Genomic DNA, 16,722 nt, shown 5'->3' with positions numbered 1-16,722 from the left:
CAGACATGACCCGGAAACGTCAGGACACAGACCACTAACAAACAGGTCATGGACCCGGAAAATTATCCCAGCTGATATCAAAGCTGACATGTGACAGCCGTGATAACGGTGGAGTCTGCTGACACTGAGGATGATAAGCATGATGATCTATATGCTTAGATGATGCTAAGTATACTGGGATGATGATGGGATAATGCTGTGTATGCTAGAATGATGGCAAGAGTGCTGAGATTATGCTGTGTATACCGGGAGGATGCTGTATATGCTCGAATGATGCTAAGTATATTGGGGTGTGCTGTGTTTGGTGGGATCCTATGTGTACTGTGGTGATGCTGTGTATACTGGGATGATGCTGTATATACTGGAATGATGCTGCATATACTGGGATGATGTTGTATATTCCAGGATGATGTTGTATATTCCGGGATGATGCTGGTACTAGAGGAATGATGATAATGAGGATGCCCAGTCTGATGCGCTGGTGCTGCTGTTACTGAAGCTGCTGGTGTTGAACAATCTCCTGGTGTTGAACAACCTCCTGGTGTTGAACAACTTCCTGGTGTTGAACAACCTCCTGGTGTTGAACAACTTCCTGGTGTTGAACAACTTCCTGGTTTTGAACAACCTCCTGTTGAACAACTTCCTGGTGTTGAACAACTTCCTGGTGTTGAACAACTTCCTGGTGTTGAACAACTTCCTGGTGTTGAACAACTTCCTGGTGTTGAACAACTTCCTGGTATTGAACAACTTCCTGGTGTTGAACAACTTCCTGGTGTTGAACAACCTCCTGGTGTTGAACTTCCTGGTGTTGAACAACTTCCTGGTGTTGAACAACCTCCTGGTGTTGAACAACTTCCTGGTGTTGAACAACCTCCTGGTGTTGAACAACCTCCTGGTGTTGAACAACTTCCTGGTGTTGAACAACTTCCTGGTGTTGAGCAACTTCCTGGTGTTGAACAACCTCCTGGTGTTGAACAACTTCCTGGTGTTGAACAACTTCCTGGTGTTGAACAACCTCCTGGTGTTGAACAACTTCCTGGTGTTGAACAACTTCCTGGTGTTGAACAACCTCCTGGTGTTGAACAACCTCCTGGTGTTGAACAACTTCCTGGTGTTGAACAACTTCCTGGTGTTGAACAACCTCCTGGTGTTGAACAACCTCCTGGTGTTGAAGATCCTCCTGGTGTTGAACAACCTCCTGGTGTTGAACAACTTCCTGGTGTTGAACAACTTCCTGGTGTTGAACAACCTCCTGGTGTTGAAGATCCTCCTGGTGTTGAACAACCTCCTGGTGTTGAAGAACTTCCTGGTGTTGAACAACCTCCTGGTGTTGAACAACCTCCTGGTGTTGAAGAACTTCCTGGTGTTGAAGAACTTCCTGGTGTTGAAGAACCTCCTGGTGTTGAAGAACTTCCTGGTGTTGAAGAACCTCCTGGTGTTGAAGAACCTCCTGGTGTTGAAGAACCTCCTGGTGTTGAAGAACCTCCTGGTGTTGAAGAACCTCCTGGTGTTGAAGAACTTCCTGGTGTTGAAGAACCTCCTGGTGTTGAAGAACTTCCTGGTGTTGAAGAACTTCCTGGTGTTGAAGAACCTCCTGGTGTTGAAGAACGGTGTTGAAGAACCTCCTGGTGAACCTCCTGGTGTTGAACAACCTCTTGGTGAAGAACTTCCTGGTTTTGAAGAACTTCCTGGTGTTGAAGAACTTCCTGGTTTTGAAGAACTTCCTGGTGTTGAAGAACTTCCTCGTTTTGAAGAACTTCCTGGTGTTGAAGAACTTCCTCGTTTTGAAGAACTTCCTGGTGTTGAAGAACTTCCTGGTGTTGAAGAACTTCCTGGTGTTGAAGAACCTCCTGGTGCTGAGCAACCTCCTGGTGTTGAAGAACCTCCTGGTGTTGAAGAACCTCCTGGTGTTGAACAACCTCCTGGTGTTGAAGAACCTCCTGGTGTTGAAGAACTTCCTGGTGTTGAAGAACCTCCTGGTGTTGAAGAACTTCCTGGTGTTGAAGAACTTCCTGGTGTTGAAGAACTTCCTGGTGTTGAAGAACCTCCTGGTTTTGAAGAACTTCCTGGTGTTGAACAACTTCCTGGTTTTGAAGAACTGGTGTTGAAGAACTTCCTGGTGTTGAAGAAGAACCTCCTGGTGTTGAAGAACTTCCTGGTGTTGAAGAACTTCCTGGTGTTGAAGAACTTCCTGGTGTTGAAGAGCCTCCTGGTGTTGAAGAACCTCCTGGTGTTGAAGAACCTTCTGGTGTTGAAGAACTTCCTGATTTTGAAGAACTTCCTGGTGATGAAGAACTTCCTGGTGTTGAAGAACTTCCTGGTGTTGAAGAACCTCCTGGTGTTGAAGAACCTCCTGGTGTTGAAGAACTTCCTGGTGTTGAAGAACCTCCTGGTGTTGAAGAACCTCCTGGTGTTGAAGAACTTCCTGGTGTTGAAGAACTTCCTGGTGTTGAAGAACCTCCTGGTGTTGAAGAACCTCCTGGTGTTGAAGAACTTCCTGGTGTTGAAGAACCTCCTGGTGTTGAAGAACCTCCTGGTGTTGAAGAACCTCCTGGTGTTGAAGAACTTCCTGGTGTTGAAGAACTTCCTGGTGTTGAAGAACTTCCTGGTGTTGAAGAACTTCCTGGTGTTGAAGAACTTCCTGGTGATGAAGAACTTCCTGGTGTTGAAGAACTTCCTGGTGTTGAAGAACCTCCTGGTGTTGAAGAACTTCCTGGTGTTGAAGAACTTCCTGGTGTTGAAGAACTTCCTGGTGTTGAAGAACCTCCTGGTGTTGAAGAACTTCCTGGTGTTGAAGAACTTCCTGGTGTTGAAGAACCTCCTGGTGCTCAAGAACCTCCTGGTGTTGAAGAACTTCCTGGTGTTGAAGAACTTCCTGGTGTTGAAGAACCTCCTGGTGTTGAAGAACTTCCTGGTGTTGAAGAACTTCCTGGTGTTGAAGAACCTCCTGGTGCTCAAGAACCTCCTGGAGTTGAAGGAGTTCCTGGTGCTCAAGAACCTCTTGGCGTTCAAGAACTTTCTGGTGTTCGAGGTTCCTAGAGTTCGAGGTCCCTGGTGTTCGAGGTTCCTGGTGTTCGAAGTTCCTGGTATCAACGGTTCCTGGTGTTCAAGGTTCCTGGTGTTCAAGGTTCCTGGTGCTCAAGGTTCCTGGTGCTCAAGGTTCCTGGTGTTCAAGGTGCCTGGTGTTCAAGGTTCCTGGTGTTCAATGTTCCCGGTGTTTAAGGTTCCTGGTGTTCAAGGTGCCTTGCGTTCGAGATTTCTGGTGTTCATGATTCCTGGCATTCAAGGTTCCTGGTGTTCAAGGTTCCTTGTGTTCGAGATTCCTGGTGTTCAACAACCTCCTGGTGTTCAAGGTTCCTCGCATTCAAGGTTCCTGGTGTTCAAGGTTCCTGGTGTTCGAGATTCTTGATGTTCAACAACCTCCTGGTGATTGAGGTTCCTGGTGCTCAAGGTTTCTGGTGTTCAAGGTTCCTGGTGCTCAAGGTTTCTGGTGTTCAAGGTTCCTGGTGCTCAAGGTTCCTGGTGTTCAAGGTGTGATGTAGTTCAGCTGGGCTTGTGAGGTCTCTGGGGAGACCTAATTTAACCAATTATATGGTCACACCTTGCCTTGGCAAACGTCTGTAGCCACGCCCACGTCTGAGGTCTTTCGTTCTTGACGGCGTCAGGTCGTACACGTGGTTGTGGAGGGGGCTTGGACCACCATAAAAGCCCAAGTAAGAGCATGATCAGGGGATTCGAGCGGAGCTGATGCTGGAGTGCAGAGCTCCTGAGCAGAGACTTCGAGCGGAGCTGCTGCTGGGGTGCAGGGCTCGGGAGAAGGCTGCTGAAGTCTCTGGAGGAGACTGTTGGAGGCTTGGCACAGTACTCGTGCTGTGTAGGTCTTGGGACCTGTGGCTTAGTTCCTGTGATGAACTGCCCTCTGAACTATATTGTAAGTTACATTCATTTTGGTCAAGTTGATTGTATTCCCTGTCTCACTGCTTATACATACCATCCCGTTTATCTAAACCACAATAATGTTCTCCTGTTCCCAAATATATTATTGTACAAGGACTTAATAATAAACTGTGTTTGAGTAGAATAGTAATATTCACTGTCCCCGTTATTTTCTCCATTTATTTATGTTTAGTTAAAGTAGTGAGAGGGTGAGTAGTGTGGAGTGCGAGGGTAGAGTAATGAGAGGTGAAGTTGCAGTCACCAGTGACCTCACATTACCTACCTACCGCTCACCTCTCCTGTCATCTCCTACCTACCTCCGCACTCATCCCTCCTACTGCCTCGCCTGTCACCTACCTACTGACTCCCTCCCATTACCCCCATATTCCCCTAATCATTACCCTCCCCCTACATGACAAAGGTTCCTGGTGTTCAACAACCCCCTGGTGCTCAAGGTTCCTGGTGTTCAAGGTTCCTGGTATTCAAAGTTCCTGGTGTTTAAGGTTCCTTGTGTTCGAGGTTCCTGGTGTTCGAAGTTCCTGGTGTTTGATGTTCCTGGTAATCAAGGTTCCTGGGTGTTCAACGACCTCCGGTTGTTCAAGGTTCCTGGTGTTTGATGTTCCTGTTGTTTGATGTTCCTGGTGTTCCTGTTTTCTGGAGCTTGATGTTCCTGGTGTTCAAGGTTCCTGGTGTTCAAAGTTCCCAGAGTATGATGTTCCTGATGTTTGATGTTCCTGGTGTTCCTGTTTTCTGGAGCTTGATGTTCCTGGTGTTCAAGGTTCCTGGGGTTTGATGTTCCTGGTGTTTGGTGTTCCTGGATTATGATGTTCCTGGTGTTTGATGTTCCTGGTGTTTGATGTTCCTGGTGTTCAAGCTTCCTTGTGTTCGAGGTTCCTGGTGTTTGATGTTCCTGGTAATCAAGGTTCTTGTGTTCAATGACCTCCTGTTGTTCAAGGTTCCTGGTGTTTGATGTTCCTGTTGTTTGACGTTCCTAGTGTTCAAGGTTCCTGGTGTTCGAGATTCCTGGTGTTCAAGGTTCCTGGAATTTGATGTTCCTGGTGTTCAAGGTTCCTGGTGTTTGATGTTCCTGGTGTTTGATGTTCCAAGTTTCTGGAGCCTGATATTCCTGGTGTTTGATGTTCCAGGTTTCTGGAGCCTGATTTTCCTGGTGTTCAAGGTTTCTGGTGTTCAAAGTTCCCGGAGTTTGATGTTCCTAGTGTTTGATGTTCCTAGTGTTTGATGTTCCTGGTGTTCAAGGTTCCTGGTGTTCGAGGTTCCTGGTGTTTGATGTTCCTGGTGTTTGATGTTCCTGGTGCTCAAGGTTCCTGGAGTTTGATGTTCCTGGTGCTCAAGGTTCCTGGTGTTTAATATTCCTAGTGTATGATGTTCCTGGTGTTCAAGGTTCCTGGATTTTGATGCTCCTGGTGCTCAAGGTTCCTGGAGCATAATGTTACTAGTGCTTGATGTTCCTGAAGTTTGATGTTCCTGAAGTTTGATGTTCCTGGTGTTTAATGTTTCTGGTGTTCAAGGTTCCTGGTGTTAAAGGTTCCTGGTGTTTAATGTTTCTGGTGTTCAAGGTTCCTGGTGTTCAATGTTCCTGGTGTTCAAGGTTCCTGGTGTTCAAGGTTCCTGGTGTTCAAGGTTCCTGGTGTTTAATGTTTCTGGTGTTCAAGGTTCCTGGTGTTCAAGGTTCCTGGTGTTCAAGGTTCCTGGTGTTCAAGGTTCCTGGTGTTTAATGTTTCTGGTGTTCAAGGTTCCTGGTGTTCAAGGTTCCTGGTGTTCAATGTTCCTGGTGTTCAAGGTTCCTGGTGTTCAAGGTTCCTGGTGTTCAAGGTTCCTGGTGTTTAATGTTTCTTGTGTTCAAGGTTACTGGTGTTCAAGGTTCCTGGTGTTCAAGGTTCCTAGTGTTCAAGACTCTGCATCAAGCGCTGAAGTTATCCCTATGGTTATTTTTACCTTCAAGTACCCTTTAGTTTTTTCTTGAATTTCTTAAAAAGAATTTACCATTTTTATGTCATCTTGCAAAATGCCCAACTCATGGATCCTTATGAAGTCAGAAGTTCCCCCAGTGACTTTTCACACTCCTTGAATTTTCTCTTCCAGAGTTAGCCATTTTCTATGATCTTGGTTTGTTTTATTTTCGCTAAAGGGCTTCGTAAAATATGCAGTATTATGAAGAATACAAAGTCACAATATCGAGACTGGAACAATACATAAATAATCCGCACAAAGGAGAAAATTTTGACGACGTTTCGGTCCGACTTGGGACAATTCGGACTGAAATGTCGTCATATTTTTCTATTTTGTGCGGGTTATTTGTGTTTGCCGTATTTTTCTTTTTGGGGAGGGGGGGGGGGGGCTTGGGGTAGGCCTTCTGAGACAGGTTGGACCTTTGGGATGGGATGGGCATTTGGGATAGGGTGAGCTTTTGGGGATGGGTAGGGCCTTTGGGTTGGGATGGGCCTTTGGGATTGGATGAACTTTTGTGATGGGTTGGGCCTTTGACGTTCCCTGGGCCTTCGAGATATTTTCACTTTTTTTGTAGGCTAGGCCTTGGGTTGGGTTGAGCCTTCGGAGTGGAACAACTGTTTGGAATGGGATTCACGTTTGAATCCAAGTAACTCTTTGGATACAGCTTAGCCTTATCGGGTAAGTTAATGCCATAGGTATATCTTAACCTAGAGGTCAAGCTCACCCTTGACCTCTAGGTTAAGATATACCTATGATATAGGCCGGACATTAGGTTTAGCTTTAACTTTGCGGATTGGTTGGATTTAGCTTGACCTTTAGGGGTAGGCAGGGTTTTTGGGGCTGGCTAAACCTCTGGGTTGGGCTATTCCTTCATGGTTGGAATTGCCCTGTACGGTGAGGACGGGTAATATCCAAACTATTGATTTTACACCCTTATCTAAACGCATTTTTCTCCAGAAATTTTCTTTCGGATGACGAACCAAAAAAAAAATCGACACAGTGACCTGGGTATCTTCACTGTCGAAACGTTTCGCCTGCAGACATGACTCCTTCCGCCAGATACTTGTCTGATACAACACTGTGTTATCTTGGTACAAAAATATTCCTGTGGCAGATCGTTTAGGCAATTCAATCCCTTACTATGCTGAATATGATAATGGTATACAATTGCGACAAGTTAAACCATACCACGAGTGGGATTAGAACCCGTGATCAGAGAGTTTCAAAACTCCAGACCGTCGCGTCAAGTTGATAAAATACATCTGCAACAGTTACGTATCTTTATTTCAAAACCTTTCGTCTTCCAGGGTAATGGAGTAATTGCATCATCTTTACTGCTTCTGCTGCGTCCTCTGTATTTGACTGACGAAGCTTACTGTGTAGGCGAAACGCCTCGGAATAAAGATACCTAACTGATTTTGGCGGAGAATCAACAAGGAAGTTTTGGTGGGGAATCAACAAAGAGGTTTTGGCGGGGATTCAACAAGGAGGTTTTGGCGGGGATTCAATAAGGATTTTTTTGGTGGGGAATCAACAAAGAGGAGTGAATGATTCATCACTATCAGATACCAATACCAAGGAAAAACCGTAAGAAATACCAACATGAAGCCCCCGGACTCACCTATATATGGGTTCCTTCTCTCCGTTGGTGTACCACAGGACCACGAAGACCATATCTGAAGAGTCGAGGACACCTACTTCGCAGGGCAGGACGGCCTCGCGTCCAGACACCGCCTCCACACGCCGCCACACTCCTGCAACACGCAAACACATTCTAAAATACATACGTGTTAATTTTATATTTTTTGTAAATCGAAAAATGCTGGAGGGCCTGGTTGGATTAGGGAGAAAATTCTTGATCTTAAGAGTGTTACCTTCACGAAGTTTTGTAATTTCAACTGGTAATGGGAAGTGTATTAAGTGTGAACTGGAGCTACTGTCTGTAGCATCTCAAAATACCGTGAACTGGGCACCGTGAACTGGTGCTGTTCACAGTACCGTCAAACTAAGATTTGAAACTGCCTGTGAAAGTTCTGAGGTTCACATCATTAACACAATCACCCACTAGGTAACAAGAATTAGAACCAGTGAACACATAAGTTTCCTCTGGGAATTTAGGTAGTTCACATACAATCCAATCTTTACCTAACCACCTACAATACAATCTTTACCTAACCACCTACAATCCAATCTTTACCTAACCACCTACAATCCAATCTTTACCTAACCACCTACAATCCAATCTTTACCTAACCACCTACAATCCAATCTTTACCGAACCACCTGCAATCCAATTTTTACCGAACCACCTGCAATCCAATCTTGACCTAACCACCTACAATCTAATCTTTACCTAGCCACCTACAATCCAATTTTTACCTAACCACCTACAATCCAATCTTTACCTAACCACCTGCAATCCAATCTTGACCTAACCACCTACAATCTAATCTTTACCTAACCACCTACAATCCAATCTTTACCTAACCACCTACAATCCAATCTTTACCTAGTCACCTACAATCCAATCTTTACCTAACCACTCCTAGCACTAACATATGAGTATCATGGAAGTCAATCTCAATCCCTCCAAATCATGATTCCACAGTTTACATCTCCATGAAAATATAATGTGAACCCTGCTGTCACTGCTCCAGCCATGAAAATATAGTGAACCCTGCTGTCACTGCTCCAGCCATGAAAATATAGTGTGAACCCCTGCTGTCACTGCTCCAGCCATGAAAATATAGTGTGAACCCCTGTTGTCACTGCTCCAGCCATGAAAATATAGTGTGAACCCTGCTGTCACTGCTCCAGCCATGAAAATATAGTGTGAACCCCTGCTGTCACTGCTCCAGCCATGAAAATATAGTGTGAACCCTGTTGTCACTGTTTCAGCCATGAAAATATAGTGTGAACCCTGTTGTCACTGTTTCAGCCATGAAAATACAATGTGAACCCCTGCTGTCACTGCTCCAGTCATGAAAATATAGTGTGAACCCTGTTGTCACTGTTTCAGCCATGAAAATACAATGTGAACCCTGCTGTCACTGCTCCAGCCATGAAAATACAATGTGAACCCCTGCTGTCACTGCTCCAGTCATGAAAATACAGTGTGAACCCCTGTTGTCACCGCTCCAGCCATGAAAATATAGTGTGAACCCTGCTGTCACTGCTCCAGCCATGAAAATACAGTGTGAACCCTGTTGTCACTGTTTCAGCCATGAAAATACAATGTGAACCCTGCTGTCACTGCTCCAGCCATGAAAATACAATGTGAACCCCTGCTGTCACTGCTCCAGTCATGAAAATACAGTGTGAACCCCTGTTGTCACCGCTCTAGCCATGAAAATATAGTGTGAACCCTGCTGTCACTGCTCCAGCCATGAAAATACAATGTGAACTCCTGTTGTCACTGCTGCAGCCATGAAAATACAGTGTGAACCGCTGCTGTCACTGCTCCAGCCATGAAAATACAGTGTGAACCCCTGTTGTCACTGCTTCAGCCATGAAAATACAATGTGAACCCCTGCTGTCACTGCTCCAGCCATGAAAATACAATGTGAACCCCTGCTGTCACTGCTCCAGCTATGAAAATACAGTGTGAACCCCTGCTGTCACTGCTCCAGCCTTGAAAATACAGTGTGAACCCCTGCTGTCACTGCTCCAGCCTTGAAAATACAGTGTGAACCCCTGCTGTCACTGCTCCAGCCATGAAAATACAGTGCGAACCCCTGCTGTCACTGCTCCAGCCATGAAAATACAGTGTGAACCCCTACTGTCACTGCTCCAGCCATGAAAATACAGTGTGAACCCCTGCTGTCACTGCTCCAGCCTTGAAAATACAGTGTGAACCCTGCTGTCACTGCTCCAGCCATGAAAATACAGTGTGAACCCCTGCTGTCACTGCTCCAGCCTTGAAAATACAGTGTGAACCCTGCTGTCACTGCTCCAGCCATGAAAATACAGTGTGAACCCTGCTGTCACTGCTCCAGCCTTGAAATTACAGTGTGAACCCCTGCTATCACTGCTCCAGCCATGAAAATACAGTGTGAACCCCTGCTGTCACTGCTCCAGCCATGAAAATACAGTGTGAACCCTGCTGTCACTGCTCCAGCCATGAAATTACAGTGTGAACCCTGCTGTCACTGCTCCAGCCTTGAAAATACAGTATGAACACCTACTGTCATTGCTCCAGCCTTGAAAATACAGTGTGAACCCCTGCTGTCACTGCTCCAGCCTTGAAAATACAGTGTGAACCCCTGCTGTCACTGCTCCAGCCATGAAAATACAGTGTGAACCCCTGCTGTCACTGCTCCAGCCTTGAAAATACAGTGTGAACCCTGCTGTCACTGCTCCAGCCTTGAAAATACAGTGTGAACCCCTACTGTCACTGCTCCAGCCTTGAAAATACAGTGTGAACCCCTGCTGTCACTGCTCCAGCCATGAAAATACAGTGTGAACCCTGCTGTCACTGCTCCAGCCTTGAAAATACAGTGTGAACCCCTACTGTCACTGCTCCAGCCTTGAAAATACAGTGTGAACCCCTGCTGTCACTGCTCCAGCCTTGAAAATACAGTGTGAACCCCTGATGTCACTGCTCCAGCATTGAAAATACAATGTGAACCCCTGCTGTCACTGCTCCAGCCTCATTGTAGTTCTTCCCAGCCTTTACAGTGTAAAAATATTGTATTGCGTCTCAGCATTTACTATTACTACTATAAACAACATTTCCATCAAAATATTAAAGTCGAAGCGCTGAACCCGCAAGGGCAATGCAGCACCCGGAGAATGAGACGCAACCAGGTTTGATCCGAGGAAGTCAAACTTGCTCTGGCGTCTTCCAAGACAGTCACTGCGCTACCGCCATCCTCTCGAGGCACGAGGAGGCACTCTTCACAGAAGACATTTCGCCCACAGAGTGGTCCTTACCGTCGTGTGTGATCTCGTACCCAGTCCTGAGTATGTGCTTGAATGTTTATTACTTTACAACTAAATCTAATGAGCAATATACATTTAAGGTTTAGGTTGTAGTTGGAGTACATATAGTGACAGTTGGAGTACATACAGTGGCAATTGGAGTACATACATTGACCGTTGGAGTACATAGTGACAGTTGGAGTACATATAGTGACAGTTGGAGTACATATAGTGACAGTTGGAGTACATACAGTGACCATTGGAGTACATACAGTGACAGTTGGAGTACATACTGTTGGAGTTGGAGTACATACAGTGACCGTTGGAGTATATATTGTGAGAGTTAGAGTACATATAGTGACAGTTGGAGTACATATGGGGACCATTGGAGCACATATATAAGATAGCAGGTCAGGTACCGCATGTGAGGTCTAGGCTTCTTGATGGCTGTCTAGCTTGGGCAGGATGAACACACCAAGAACATTATAATAATAATAATAATAATAAGAATAAGAAGAAGAAGAAGAAGAAGAAGAAGAAGAAGAAGAAGAAGAAGAAGAAGAAGAAGAAGAAGAAGAAGAAGAAATCTTAATTTCTACAAGTACATGTACAAGGTATACAGTCCTAGCTGACATCAATGACACTACTATACAGAAAGCCGCTTGTTATGCTGAGCATTTCGCGCAAATTAGGTCAGTTTTGTCCCAGGATGCGACCCACACCAGTCGACTATTACTCAGGTACCCATTTTACTGATGGGTGAACAGAGACAACCGGTGTAAGGAAACGCGCCCAATGTTTCCGCCCCTTCGCCGGGAATCGAACCCGGACCCCTCAGCGTTTGAAGCGAGACCTTTCGCCACCAGGCCATGGGCCACCGTAAAAAATTATATAACTGCAAGATGTTTGTGTGATGGTATTGGCAGCGGTAAATTCTAAACAGCGCCTGTGGTGCTCGCCAGTTTCTTCAATAACTAATTTCGTGTCTTTGAAGTTTATGTGATGTTTGTGGGAGTCCCGGGGTATAGTGCAGGCGTTGTTTAAATCGTGTGAGCACACACGCTGAGCTCCATGGTTTGATCCCTGGTATGGATGGAAACGTTAGGACGTGTTACCTTAAGACACCTGCTGTCCCTGTTTGCCTTTCAGTAAAATAGGTCCCTGGGTGTCACTAGACTGGTGTGGGCCGCATCCTGGGAGCAAAATTGACCAAATCCGAAATGTTCAGCATAACAAGCGGCTTTCTATATAGTAGTATGTCATTGATGTCACCTAGGACTGTATTCTTCTTCTTATTATTATTATTATTATTATGATCGTTTTATTCCAAATTCTAGAGGTCTTACCCTACGTATACTTTGTGGCATCCACCACATAGTATAGTGCAGATGTTACTGCTAATTTCTTTACTTGAGTGTTTTACTAAGTAGATTCTTGATAGACCTATCCGTGGTGTTGGTTACGCTGATATTACTCTGGGAAAGCGGTTGGGGAAGCTGTCTGGAACCTGGCTGAATGTATATGGTGTCTCTGACTTGTAGAGTGAATAATTCTCTTTACTAGACAACTTTTAATAAAGAGTTTTGGGTATCTAGGTTAAAAAAGACATCAAGTGTATGTAGTTACATTTTTCTTCTAGGAAACCAGTACTAAATGCTTTCAAGCAGAATTCTGTGATAACATTTCTCATCTTTGTAAGCTTTCCTGTTGATCTTGAAATTCGGTTTAGTGCTGCACAGAAGTGCGTCAAGAAAAGGAAAACAACCATCATGTTGAACTCGGCTGACGTTTCAACAGAGTTGAGTTTGTCAATAAGCTCAACGCAGCCTACACTACATCCAGCAATATTCTGGCAGTTATATAGTTTCAGATTTTTTCGCCAGGTTCATCCTTTCCGAACCTGCCACAGCTATTAAGTATCCCCCTTCCCCCACATGCAGTATCTGATCTTGTACCTAGTATCAATATTCCCTCTCCTACGTTTCTCTCTGACCTTGTACCTATTATCAATATTTCTTCTACATTTCTCTGTAATAAACTAAAAAAGCTCCTTAATAGAGGTCCTAAGAGAACTTTTGTATCTTACTTCACGGTGTTTACACATTATTTACTGTTGTAATGTTTTACTTACCTTTCTTCGCTGCGTGTGTGAGGGAGTGAGGCAGGAGAAAGTAGCAGACGAGAGCAAGTATTCCTCTCGGTGACAACATTGTACTGACAGCCTCTTGCACCGTCTCTGATGTGTCACTCACTCAACAGTAACAACATTGTCTTGATAGTTTCCTGCACTGTATCTGATGTCACTCAACAGTGACATCACGGTCTTGCACAGTCCGAGAGACGCGTATCACCGACACCATCTCAGATCATCTTATTATCACCTGCTGTCCTGTCGTGGCTTCACACCATGTCTTTACTATCTGCAGGTCCCCTTAATGAAGTCACAGTTATACATTATACAAACACTTTCTGTGAGTTTTTCTTCGTAATTCACTTCTTTTAATTTTCAGAGTATAAACTAAGTTTATACTCTGATAAACTTAGTTTATCAGAGTATATTACATCTCATATTTCGTCATTTTTTCAGTCGCTGTATATTCTCTTTCACTTACATATTTCATTGAAGCAAACTGCAATGCAGTTGGAAAATTATCCGATAATTAAAGTGCTTCAGCATTTCTGTCAAACACTTGTCCAGTTAGTTTTTTCCTGTTATTTTTTATTAATCGCCAACAACTTTGGTTTCCCCTGAAACACAGTCAAATACACTAGTTAATTCATCAGTCTAAATATAACATAGCTCACTCCAGACTAGAGTATTCTGGCTCAATCAAAATGACTATTTCTGGCTTGAAATGACCTACACACGTTCTGTGGAGCACAGAAAAGAGTGGAACAGATTTAGAGTACTTGTGGGAGCCACAGCCAGGCTCATGTAGCTGTGGATTTTTAAACACAGAATTTTGTGAAATATAGAGAAGGCTCCCTCCTGTTTTGTCATTCTTTCTCTCCACGCAGCCTCTCTCTCTCTCTCTCTCTCCCTCTCTGTCTGTTTGACTGTCTGTCTGTATGTCTCTCTCTCTCTCTCATAAATAATACAGTAATCATTAGCATATAAATTGTTCTTTTATGGATTACACAAGAAATTTTTTTAATAATTATATAAATCGCATAAAAAATTAAATAACCTTAAAACTCCTCAAGATTTTTTAACCTTCCATTAATAAATAAAAAAAATAATTAAAAATTCCCAAAGCAACATGTATTTAAATACAAATTTCTTTGAAAATGACTAAATTAAGAAATAATTCCTAAAACGCCTGAAAAATACGTTTTATTTACCAAAACGTTTAAACCCACTTATGTAATGAGAGATTCTGAAGTATATTTTCATTAATTTTCCCGGAATTAATATAGGAAAATCTGTCCTTCTCAAGCCAATAAAAATATTAATTAGTTTCTGGGAAATACTGCCAGAACAAGAGTACAAGTTTTCAAGAGAAAAACTGGACCACTACCTGAGTCGCCATAACTGTATGAACCTGCCTGGCTGCTGGCAACAACAGCCTGGTTGACAGGGGCGTATATTGTGTGTGCTGGGTGAGCGTACACCCACAAAGGATGGTAAATTCACCATAAATATTAAGCTCACTTAATAATATAATCACGGACCATAATGGGAAACTAATTTTTCAGTCCCTGTTATGAAATATTGTGGCAGTTGTTATAAGATAGAAGTGCACACCTCACAGCTAGTTGATCGATACCATGCCTAACCCTTCTAGGGTAGGGTAGGTGCCTGAGCCCGAGCCTTTAGCTCATAAGACTGTCATTCTCATTTGCCCCCTTGGGGCGGGGATGGCAGACCAGAAAGGCCTATCTTGTGGCTAGGCCTGGGGACAGTTGGTCCCAAAGATGAGGAGGTACTTGTGCCTCCTCCCATGGGAGACTTAGGTCTCAGACACTCCCTAAAGAGGGAGCCAAGGCCGGGCCACCACTTGGAAAAGGCCCGGGCCGGGAGAATACCGGCTAATATTTAATAATAATAACACAGCTAGTTGCATCACGCATAACACAGTTGTTGCTAGTCTCAGGCCTCTCTTCAACAGCTCAACCCCATGATGTACCTGTGATTGGCTTCAACCAATCACAGGTATATCATGGGGTATCTGATTTTTTTCCTCGTTGTCTCAATAATGATGTGGGTGAAAGGTTAGGATGGTTGGCCTGGTCACAGACCGGGCCGCGGGGGCGTTGACCCCCGAAACTCTCTCCAGGTAAACTCCAGGTAACAAGGATTAAATCTCTCAACTGCTAGAATGGTCATTAGGGCTACATGTCACCTGTTCAAGAATACTTTAATCCCTAAAACAGGGACTAAAGTCCAGCCTAGAATTAATATTAAATTCTACAATTTTTGTCATTTAGTGAAAGAAGTATTAAAAAAAGTACGCGTTTTCATTAAGATAATACATAATTTCTTTCAGAAAGCATGTGACCTCATTAAGTACGTGATCTCATTAAGAAAGTACGTGATATCATTAGGTACGTGATTTCATTAAGTACGTGATCTCATTAAAGTATGTTATCTCATTAAGAAAGTACGAGATCTCATTAAAGAAGTACGTGATCTCATTAAAGTATGTTATCTCATTAAGAAAGTACGAGATCTCATTAAAGAAGTACGTGATCTCATTAAGAAAGTACGTGATCTCATTGAAGAAGTACGTGATCTCATTAAGAAAGTACGTTATCTCATTAAGAAAGCATGCGATCTCATAAAGTACGTGATCTCGTTAAGAAAACACGTGACTTCATCAGTAATGAAAGTGATCTTGTAAAGAAAGAAAGTACACGCTTGGAGAGACAGCTGGATAACAGAACAACCACCTGGTCAGTACTTCCCGTGGAAGTACTGAACACTGGTCAAAGCCCTGGGAGCAAAAAGCTGAAGAAGGAACCCTCAGCACTCCCTGTGCTGAAAGATTCAGATGGGCTCAGCACTACAGGAAAATACAGTAGGCTCTCTTCCAAGCTGTATTCTGAGGCACAGTTGGTGAGGTTAAGCAAGGTTTCTAGGTTGGCTAACCTTACCTGTACTCGTCTATCGCATTGCTAGATGCGGTTAGTTAATGGAGGTTTAAAGCCTATCGACTAAACTAAGGTCTTAAGGCTGCACGTAACCTCTTCCCTAGCAGATATGCGCACTTTGTCTTTAAATAAGGATTAAACACTCAGCATATATACGACGAAATATATCTCTTGGTGTATATATCCAGTCTACTAGATAACGTGTCTAATGAAGCACTCTGTTCACGTCACTCTGTATAGTCCTTGTGGCTTAGCGCTTCTTTTTGATTATAATAATAATAATAATAATGTTCACGTCACTGTATAGCTGTGAACTGAGGTATTCGAAACACTGTTCAAATCATTGTATAGCTGTGGACTGCAGTGTTCGAAGCACTGTATAGTTGTGATCTGTGCTGTTCGAAGCACTGTATAGCTGTGAATTGTGGTGTTCGAAGTACTGTATGGCTGTGATTTGTGGTGTTCGAAACTCTGTATAACTGTGAATTGTGGTATTCGAAGCACTCTGTTCACAGCATAAATATATACCTTGAGAGGTGTATTTCTCTCAGCGAATATATGCTGAGAGTTTACTTTAATCCCTGGTTAAAACCTTGGTAATAGATACCGATAAATTGGTTTAGAAAAACACGTAAGCAAACACTAAGACATATCAGAAAACGTTTCGGTCCTGGGACCTTGATCACTTCTAACATACAGAAGTTAAAAAGACAGTACATATAGGCGGAGAGTGAGGTGTGAGTGAGGCATGGTGACCTGAGTGAGGTGTGAGTGAGGCATGGTGACCTGAGTGAGGTGTGAGTG

General features: G+C 43.8%; 1 protein-coding gene across 1 annotated transcript in view; it reads right to left on the bottom strand.

The window, feature by feature from the left end:
• The window catches only part of LOC128687043 (nephrin), a 308,655-nt gene extending 295,009 nt beyond the window's left edge, over positions 1-13,646 (bottom strand). The window contains exons 1-2 of the mRNA XM_070082505.1: positions 12,959-13,646; positions 7,529-7,661 (exon numbers count right to left, since the gene is read on the bottom strand). Coding sequence (XP_069938606.1) covers positions 7,529-7,661; positions 12,959-13,037 — 212 coding nt within the window. The 5' untranslated portion in view covers positions 13,038-13,646. The remainder of the gene's footprint in view (positions 1-7,528; positions 7,662-12,958) is intronic.
• Between the last annotated feature and the right edge of the window lie 3,076 nt (positions 13,647-16,722).

This window comes from Cherax quadricarinatus, chromosome 7 (assembly GCF_038502225.1).
Source record: "Cherax quadricarinatus isolate ZL_2023a chromosome 7, ASM3850222v1, whole genome shotgun sequence".
NCBI classification, from domain to species: domain Eukaryota; kingdom Metazoa; phylum Arthropoda; class Malacostraca; order Decapoda; family Parastacidae; genus Cherax; species Cherax quadricarinatus.
Note: the sequence above shows the minus strand (reverse complement) of the source record. Positions and strands in the feature narration are given on the sequence as shown.